The sequence below is a fragment of the Morone saxatilis genome, unplaced genomic scaffold, assembly GCF_004916995.1.
Source record: "Morone saxatilis isolate NCDOM2014 unplaced genomic scaffold, NCSU_SB_2.0 Contig12, whole genome shotgun sequence".
NCBI classification, from domain to species: Eukaryota; Metazoa; Chordata; class Actinopteri; family Moronidae; genus Morone; species Morone saxatilis.
This window is the reverse complement of record NW_023339674.1, coordinates 6,296,400-6,307,118: the sequence shown is the minus strand read 5'-3', so window position 1 is coordinate 6,307,118 and position 10,719 is coordinate 6,296,400. Positions and strand designations below refer to the sequence as shown.

Sequence of the window (10,719 nt, the reverse complement as noted above, 5' to 3'; positions counted from 1 at the left end):
GACCTGATGGTGGCACTAAATAAAGGGTCAGGGGATCACCATCGTCAGTTGGCATAATTCTCCATGAATTCAAACGGAATTTCACAGCAGCGATTTAAATGCAATAAAACATCAGGCACAACATACAAAAGCAATACATTTTGAGAGTGCTGAGTTACAGCATGTAGTCAAAGAGCAATTATTGTCATCAGCAATATCCTTATCATCAACATCCTGCAATCATGATTGACAAATCAAAGCCTTACTTCTCCCTATATAAATACGAAGAGTCTCAAGACTAAAGAAGTTGCAATGCCTGTTTAACTAAGCAGTGCCAAGGCTGGTAGCAGTTGTCCTCCAGCTGTCTGTCCACTTTCAATATCTTCACTAGTTTTCTCCTCGGTAGTGCTTTAATTACTGTATGCAGAGAAACTGAAGAAGTTAGTAGTTACTCAATATGAGCTCTATAAATCAAGGCTATGAAAAGTGGGAGAGAAATCATGCTGTGATGAAAGTCTCTGCTTTGACAGTTTGTGTCTTTAGATGAATGGGTTTCATCAAATGGAATGAAATAAGTAGCAAAGTTTGAAATCATGTCAGTTTTAGTTTAGCCCTTTGGTGTTGGGTAAGTATGTTATAATCAGATGAACAGTAAAACATACTAAATATATAAGCAAGGTGTACTACATAATATTTAGTGATTATTTTGACTATTACAAGAATGTTTTTTCAGAGTGTAAATGTGCTGAGTTCAAGGCCCTGCAGTTTGTGGAATGGTATAATATTAACATCAATCAAATATATACCATCCCTTATATCAAAGAATCGAATAGTCCTTTTTTCTTTTGAATAAATTTAAATCTAACAGCTTTCATATCATAATAGCAAAGCCAACTGAAGTAGCAGGACTGTTTCTCAGTTTTATCTCAACATGCTCCTCTACCGTGATGTGTGACTTGAGATTACTTGACTTCTAAAGTTATCAAAATTCTCATTTGTGTTTGTCTTTTTTTTTGTCTTCCCCCATTATGTTCACAATGACTTGAGAGGCTTTTCCATACAGCCTTTGTCAGCATGCCTCTGAGTATGAAATATGCCTGAGTAGACTTGTAATGATTAGATTTCTGACGTTGATGATACAAGACTTTTATGTTATGAATATAAAACATCCTCCAAATACTAAAAAGCTTAAGCACTCTTTAAAAATTTTCTCTCTACATCCAAAATTGTAAAGCATCATTTGGACTGGCTAGGGACTGTAAAAAGAGTGTCACATGTTGGTCCAATATATGGCTGAGTGAGGTTGGCTGGGCGTCTGATGTTGCAATTCAATAACCTTTATCTACACAGAGACACTTGGGTGGCGAGAAGGGCTCACTTTAATCCCTGGAGTGTAGATATGCAGCAGCAAAGCCAAAATAGTGCACACACATAAAGATGGAGTTTAAATACCGCTTGAGAGTCTATGCAGCTCCTCTAATCAGCACTGATTGTCAAACTGCAGGATCTTGCTGATGCCACTCAGAGAAAATGGATGCTGAATTTGTAATGTCTAGACCCCAGAAAATCAAAGCTTTGATGTCTGGTACATGGATTATGAACATGAGCACCCCACAGCGAAGCAAATTATGTAAATGCAACAGTTATGTGAAAACTTACAGATGACCCGACGGCAGTAAATGATGAGTCATTTTTTTTGGAAATGCATAATTGTGTGTAATGTTTTGGCATTTAGTCAGCAGGTAAAATTTTTCTGGATTAGTATCAAGCAGCCTTAAAATGAACCCTTCGGTGTTGAAACCACAATGAGAGGCCTTAAGAAATTTTAATGAATATTAATTTGCTTCACATCCATTATCATGTGGATCAGGATGTTTATTGTTCAAGAGAGTAAAACTGTGAAAAGTGAAAATTGGTTCTCAAGCAAACAGAAAGAAATATTTTGTCTCACAGTAAATCAAGAATATTAACTTTGATTGTTTTGTTGCCTGTGTGCATTACTGCTAAGACATTTGATTCAAGATTTTGAACATAAAGTACACAAGTTCCTGCATGTTACATTGACAGCATGTCCAAGGTTGCGACAACAGAGCTTAAATACTTGATCAAAGGGAAAAGAAACATGAACATGACGAATTATAAGGGTGTATTCGATCAAATGAAGTTCACTGAACTGAAACCACATCTAGTCCAAATATGTGGGCTGCAGTTTGTTGTTGGCTTGTTTATTTCAATAAATAACTGTCACTTATTTAGTAATCTAGTGACTTCATGGTACCTCAAATACTATTAATGATGTTGCCACAACAGTACTTAGGGACGATGCCTGCACTTACGATTGCTGTGGAACATTGTGTGCAGACGCGCACACTTTTTCATGCATCAACCACATCAATCACTCATCTGATTGAGCATTTTCTCCAGAATCCCCTCCAGGCCCAGATTAATTTTCAGATGTGTAATTACAAAAAACTCCTGAGTGTGTGTGTGTGTGGTTTCAGAGGCATCATCGGAGGTCCATAGTTAATCGGCAGTCGTCCAGAGGTCTCGGGGATCAACCCATCGATTCCCTCCCAGGGAAATCAATTCAATCAAAGGCATTAGTTAAACTGAACTCAGATCAGAAAGTGGAGGACATACAGCAGGAAAGACCGAGAGGACAGAGAATAGGATGTGATACAAAGATGGAAGGCTAGTATAGAGAGGTTCAGAGGGTGTAAGGGCATAGCAAAGGGACAGAACAATAGATCTATCTGTGTGATATTAACAAGGAAAAAAAAAAAAAACATGGCCTGAAAAAAATTAATGAGATGAGACAAGATGGTGGTGATAGCTATGGTCGTGTGGTTTCTCCACTTAGTTAATCTAGACATTCAATTTTTATTCATCTGTATAATGTGGTAACAGTGCAGATGCTTCCATACACTGGGAGAGAATTATGGGCTGATAGTAAACTGAGTAAGTACCAGTGCTTTCCATTAGCATCATCAAAATACCAAAGGAGAGAATATCTTTTGGAAGAATGGTGTTCCAGAGACTTGTAGAAGGTATGCTAAAGCCAATTAAAGCTGCTGGTTTTTTTTCTGTCACCCATCTGTTTACAGTAAAATGGTAGAAAATCGTCAGCAATCTAGGATTATATTTGACCATTTATTATATAAAGTAGCAATCCCTTTAATGTATCTTCGTGTCAGTATTGAATATACAAACTGATGATCAAACTGGATTATCTATGAAAAATTTGGCATATTTTCCATATTGCTCAACTCCATTCACACACACTGTACTGCGTATGCATACACACACAGCTGTGAGGATCAATGTGGCTGAGAAAGTTAGAGAAGCTCTCACATCGTCTGACCTTGATTAGACATAATGAGACTTAACCACAAGTCCACTAATCTGATGAAATGACTTACAGATTCACCTTGTGATGAATACTAAATACAAGCATTGACTCTAGTTTTATACACACACTTATGAGGGCGCACACACTCGTACCCTTTATACACATGTTCACGTATACGCACACTCTCACACATGTCCTTGGTCTATCTCAATCAGACTTATTACTTTGAGAATCTTCAAAGGGCTCTTTGATCACCTCTTTAAAAAAAAATCATCTTAATAAAAATTGCAAATATGAGCTGGCCTGTAGTCACAGCCATATGGAAGGTTTTGTGATAAGAAGTGGAAAAACTGACCTCTGCTACTTCTGCTCTGTTCTGTGACTTATCTTTGGAGGAAACACTGGTTATATGTGAGATTAATAAATCAATCCCTCTGAAATGCCAATGAATTTCAAAGTATGTGTCTGGATTCTACTGCTCATACCTTAGGAGTTGATCAGTTTCAACTCAACTGTTTAACAGCTTGCTCTTGATGCTTAAAAAGCACCATACAACTTTTGCAATGACACTGTACAGCTCTTTATAATGCTTTGAGGCAGATTTTACAACTCTAGAAAGTCCTATGATGTATTAACCTGACTGTGCCAGATAGTTTGTTATGCAGAACCATCTGGGAAGTAATTGTTGGACATTTTTTGGAAAAGGGCAAGCACATTGAAAAAGTACTTGGCAGGTGATTGAATGAACCATCTGTCTATCACTGTCTATCACAGGCGAACTTCAACAAATCACATCAACAAACCTTGTAATGTAGCTGTCTGTTGTGAGAAGAGCGAAATCTTTTCTACTGAGAAAAGCCTTTATTGCCACTATTCTCTCAGTGAAAAAATACTATCCAGTTCTGATTTATCTGCTCACCCCTGTAGCTGCCAGTATTTCCTTAAAGGACACTGATTGGTACGGTACCACTTTACCGGCCACAAACACATAGATTGAAGCCTGGCGAGATGGATTCTTGCATAATCTTGTGATTCTTTGATCTTGTGAGTCCAGTTGCCTTGTGAAGCTAATCATGTAGTCTACTTGGACAGCACTCTGTTGATGTTGAGCCACTATTTCACCAGACAACCCTGTGTTTTTTCAGTGTCGCCCAGTTGTGCCAACGCAGTAGTCTGGATGAGGAGTCTGTGTGTTACAAAAAGTCTCAAAATTTGGACTGCTTTCACAAGGATAATGCATCTATAAAAAAGGGTAGTTTTGGCAGCTTGAATATAGATCACTTACACTAAATAGTATGTTACTTTTAGTAGTACTTTTTCATATTTGGGGGTGTAGTCTCTCACAGAATCATAAATTTATCTTGAAATTCACCCAAGCCTTACCCAAAGCCATCAGAAACTTCTACTCTTCTCTCTCAAACCTGTATCTGACTCATACTGATGCATACAGTATACATTTTTACATACATTTCTTTTCTCACTCAGTCATGGACTAACTTTTTTCCAGAGAATCTACTCTCCTCAAGGTGTTGTGGTGTCTCCTGTAAACCTTTTTTAATATATACCTGAAGCTTTAACAAACCAAAAGAAAAATGTTCAAAAGTTCCAAAAACTAGCAAGGTTATTATGCAGCTTCTGAAAAGCCTCTTGTGTCAGACTATTAATTGAACCTCTACCATACATTTCCAAAAGCCAGTTAATAACCTCCCATACAAATTAAAAAAGACAGTGTTAACCTTCCATTTAACCTTCCAGTATTGGTCCTCAAACTCCTTCAGTCTCATCATTACTCTTTCTGACTTTGATCCTTTAACCCAAGCATACAAATGCACATGCTGTGTAAAACCTCCCCGCTCCACCTAACACTCATTACACCTCTTTCCCCACCTGTGAATAGTGGGTTTCCTCTGCTGATTAAAGAATCTAATAATCAAAGTAGGCAGTGTTCCATTTTTCATAATTGCGGCAACAAGTGACCTCACCGTCTGCCAACCTTTTAAATAAGAGTGTAACAGGTAAGATCTGTTTACAGGCTTTGTTCCATTTTTCATAATTAAACTAGTGTAGTGACACAGATAAACAGAAATGGGTTATTGGAATTTTTAGCAATATTTGCTTAACTGTCCTCCACAAAAACTGCTTTGTCACATTTAGATTTAGTATTTGCAGCAAAAGATTTTTAGTCCTACAGAATAGCATTAGCAATACAGCCTAACTACTTTAGCTTAACTAACTAACCTAGCTTTCTATCAATGTACCTGCACATAATAAAAAAAATGCTTTTTAAAATATGCACTAAATAACTGAAGAAGTAAAAATGTAAGTTCCGGAAAATATTTTCCTGTGTCATGATCTGTTTTGTGAGACACTATATTGTATTTTCTAATTCTCTAAACATAAGCATGCTCTATGGAAATAGTATGAAAGAAGCGGGCATCCTGCCCGCTCTTCTGCCATCCATGGCCTTGATAAAACCATGTATGGATGTCCTGCGTCTGTTGGTGCAGCCAACAAAAAAAGCTACTGAAAGCAATTTTCTGAGGCAATGTGCAAGAAAGAGAAGGTTGGCACTGCGGCTGGAGCGCATCAAAAAGTAAGACACTGACACAGGGCGACCTTGGGAGTGCTTTATGCCGAAGGAAATGTATGTGTTTGCATGTGTGTGTGGAGGTCAACTAGTTTAAATGCAAATGCTGGTGTGCTGGTGTTTTAGAAAATGCATGGTGTTATAAACTTTCATTTATACCAAACACACATGAATGAAGATGCACTAGTATAAACACACACACTTACACGTGTATGTAACGTCTTGTGTTTCCTGACCTACCTGACTGTGTGTTCATGGCCTTCCTTTGTCTGTGTTTGTGGCACTATTTGTGTTTGTCTGTTTAACGTCAGTGCATCTGTACGGCTACTTACTGCAGATTGCATCAGCCTCGTCTGAACCGTCTGCACACTCCGGTTCTCCATCGCAGCGCCACCTAGCAGGAACACACTGTCCATTCTTACAGGCGAAGTCTGTGGTCGCACATGTCTTCTTTGCTGTGGAGACAAAGGTAACATGCATCATTAGTGTATGACTCAAAGAACGCTGTTCCAGTATTGTGTCTGCTGCTACTCTCTTCTGGTCATTAATATAACTCTATAGTGAATCAACTTATTTCCATTTCTTTACACAGTGACTATGATATATTGTATTTATGTATGAATACATACATACAACAACACTTGCTGAAACCGAACACACTGTCTGACAAGTGATGAAAATAAATGGAAACTTTTTAAAGCATTTCCATAGTTTGATACTCCACTTAACAAGGCAACAAGGCTAGGAAATTAAAATTGAATGTAAGTCAAGGGTAAGTTCTGAGTCAACTTCAAACCACTTTTAGTTCAACCATCAGCAGGCATTGCATCCTTTAACAAGAGACATGAGGGGACAGGAGGAGTTTTATTAGCAAGTATTTATTGGAGTCTGTTCTTTGAGGTTGACTAAGTGGATCAGGAGTGTCAGTCAGGTGAGACTGTGATAGATTTCTTCACTTGACAAAGATCCAGCATGGATGAAAAAGTCTCCAGTATACTGCTTAATCCATATTGATATTTGACATCAATATATATATGGCTAATATTCATAGCAACATGGGCATAGCAATATTTGACAACCTGGAACAGAATATTCTTTAAGAATAAATTCAGCAAAAGACACATATGAGATTACAGGTGGATGCTACAGTGGAGGAGAAGTGCTTTCAATTTGAGCAGTTTGCTTTTAGACAGACTGAATGAGTAAATGCATTAATAGCTTTAATAGATCCGCTTTTTGCTAGACCGTGTTAGATATGTGGTGCAGGGAATAAAGCAGTCCACATGTGAACAAAGCAGCAACCCTCAAGTTGCCTCCCTGAACTTGCTCAGGGGTTTTGATCCATTTTAACCATCACATGATCTACTTTCAGTGCCCAGCTCAGTTTTGCAAAACCAGCTCAAGCCCTGTCTGTATCCCAGTTTCCTGAGAGCCTATGGACTCCAAAGATTTTGTGCAGTCACTTTCCCCAAGCAAGGGGAAAATTGAAGCACTTGAGTCTGTCACAGGGAGAGGGAAAAAAAATCCCTCCCCTTGACAGTGAGAGCCACTGAACAAGAGAAAGCACTCGCTTGGCGTGTTAGCAATGCCTTGCCTCGCCATGATGAAATATACTGTACAGCGAGGGGGCTGACAAATAGCAAGAATGTGTTTGTGTGTGTGTGTGTGTGTGTGCGTGTGTCTGTGTGGGAACCACCTTGTGTGTGTGTTTGGTGGTGGTGTTTGTGTCGAGGTGATTTCCTTCTGACTAGTAGAAAGAGTAACTGGGACTGCAACTGTTCCATTTTCTTTCACATGAGCCTGATGTTAAACCACCTCATCGACTCTTAGTTTAAACCAGCTGAAAATGTAGGTTAGCGCAGTGCCAGGCTAAAGCTGTGTAACGTAAGGACACACAGTAAACAAAATGTTCCAAATTTCTAAGATGGACGAATAACAAACCAAGAATGAGACAAGGCAGTCTCTATCAGTTTATGTGAACAGTGAAAACAAAGTGAGTGTTAGAGCACATGGCTGCTGTGTGTTCTCCTTACTGGGAGATGAAAATGAATGCAATTAACATTTGAAGGAATATTTTGACATTTTGGGGAATACGCTTTTTCAATTTCTAGCAGAGACTTACATGAGATGATAGATAACACGCTGCGCATGTTTGTACTAAATATGAAGCTACAGCCAGGAAAGAAAAGACTGAATTTGCTATATGATGGAGGTGGCTTGCAGTTTCCCAGCTTCTATTGGTACTATGGTGCCGCACAATTACGAGCAGAAATGTTTCAGTTCTCAGACTCCCTGGGAAACTGAACAGAATACAACATCCACTCTGCCTTTATTTATTCACTTAAAGTCCAACTTATGTACCAAACAACTGTCAAATTAATGACACAACCATTCCCGTTCTGCTGTTGTATATGAAATCAAACCCTTTTGATAAATGCCACATGCTTTGTTTTTTTCTAGGATTTTAGGGAACTGATTAAAGTGCTGAACTACACAAAGGAACTGGTCAAACCCCAGCAGCATGTTATATATATTCTACTTAGTAAGGGGAAAGCTAGTCAGCTTATTAGCTTGTTGTTTATGTGTGGAGCCTTGGATGTCCTATGGTGTGTGGTAAAAGGCAGCGTTATGACTGATGGCACAAGTGGGAGCAATAATAATGAAGTGCATGCTAGAGGAACTGACAGCATCTCTGCAGTGGGGACCAATGCTTTCAATATGTATATCTAAATGTATTTATTTATTTAACAATGTATGGCAGATTGAAGAAAAGATAGAGACAGCCACCCATTCACCAGAGTATTGATTCCAAGTAAAGAGGGGGAAAAATGAAAAAGGGAGTCTTAAATACATGAGAGAGATGGAATTGAAGAAGGTGTAGGACTAGAATAAATGAAAAGTGTGTCCCTAAGGATCACAGAGTAGACAGAGCCAGAGACAAAGGTAAATAGAAAGAGGGGAGAGAACAGAGAATAAGGGTACAGAAGCGAAAGGCAAGAGGGAAGAAAGAGGCTGTCGAGGTGGGGTCCAGTGGCATCAGTCTTCACAAAGGACTGAATAAATCCGTTACCTTCCTACCAACATGTTAGCATAAATCCCATCTCTTCCTGTCCACCCTCCCTGTTTTTCATCTTTCCCTCCATCTTTGCCTAGAGCCTGATAACAGAGGCAGCTGTAGCCACACACAGCGTATGCACCGGGCAGTATAATTTACAATGCTACTGTAGATCACAACAAAGCTGATATCAGACATCCACAAATAAGGGTTTTTCTTCACCTTCCTATCATATTTCCAAACACCGATCAGCATAATCCTCTCAAAAACAGCTTGTTTAATTCAGCTAGGGATGCAAAATGGTGTAAACGTATCACACTCAAAAGGATTAATTAAAATTCAGAAGCCAGCAAACATAAGCCTATCAGTTTCCTACAACCCTTTCTTTAACTAGCATTTCTTCTTATCTTGAGGACAAAAAGGTAGATAATACGATTCACCTTGGCCCCTTCTTATTCTGGGGGCCAAAGGCATCGGGTAGTGGCTATTTCTCTGTGAGCAACTCAAATATGCTTTTAATTAACCAGGATGACTGATTATCTTGACATTTATTCAACAATGGCACTGGACAAAGATAAAAAAAAACAAAAAAAAACACAGCAATGTGAGCAGCCTTTCCCATTTCAACAATCTAGAGGAATTCCAGGACAGGATTTGTAGAACATATGATGACAAGTGGACATTTTAATTATCTTTAGAAAAAAGGACTTTAGTTTAAAAATTATATCCCCCACTATAAGTAAAAATTGTCGTATTTCAATAAAGCACATTATGGAAAGCTATTATCATCCATCTTGAAAACCAAGAATTACATTTATGAGAGTGCAGTCACTTGGGGTTTTGAATATTGAATAGTGATAAGTTTTATTCAAGGGAAATTTCCCGCAGATGGCTGTACAGTAAAACATTTTGGAAAGAAAGCTCTAGTTTAATAAAGAAATAAGAAATAAGCATGCAAATAGAACTCATTTTTCAGCTGCAACAGGCACAGGAACTGATACCAGGAATAAAAAAAGCAATAAAGCAACAAAAAGACAACAATACATATTCCACTAAACACATCTACTCTAAATGGTGGACAAATATAGAGGTCATAAATTGTGAAATGTGGACATCTGCATCTTATGTTAAAACGTGTAAAAAATCTGCACTTACGAAAAACACTTTCCCATGCCTCTCAAGAGTTGCTGATGCACACACAAACAGCTGCTTGCATTTACATTTTGATGAACCAAGACCTGTCATATATGAGTTTCATCCATATGGAACAGCCTAAACCTGCCTTATGAGGTGTGATAGTGAATGACAAAGACTAAGACTGTATTGCGCCCATACACACAACCTACCTACCGACCATCCCTCCTAGATTTGAAGCTCAACGTTATGTTATTTTAGTCCTCTACCCCCAGATAGAAAAAGTGATTAATATTTATGTGAAATTGCAGACGGACCAGAAGAGCTCTACCTTGCTCACTAGGTGGTTTTATCCACATCCTTGAGTCATCACTAACTTTGTAAACTTTTAAATTGCACCGTCAGATTTTCGTATCTTTTCTATCATTCCACTTCACTTGCACTTTAACTATGTACTTCTTAGGCTTATGTTCACATAAATACAGTAGTATTTTGTTAATATACTGTACTGATTAATTTATTAAATTATTTATACACACATTAAATGTACTACAAGGAGTTATTAACTGGTTATGAAACAGTTTAAATTTAATAATGATGCCTCTATATGACCTA

The 10,719-nt window shown here is 38.2% G+C and overlaps 1 protein-coding gene across 1 annotated transcript in view; it reads right to left on the bottom strand.

Moving 5' to 3' along the window:
* lrp8 (low density lipoprotein receptor-related protein 8, apolipoprotein e receptor) overlaps positions 1 to 10,719 on the bottom strand; it is a 161,027-nt gene that overhangs the window by 78,271 nt on the left and 72,037 nt on the right. Inside the window, 1 exon segment of the mRNA XM_035654111.1 lies at positions 6,248 to 6,370. Within this exon segment, the coding sequence (XP_035510004.1) occupies positions 6,248 to 6,370 (123 nt within the window).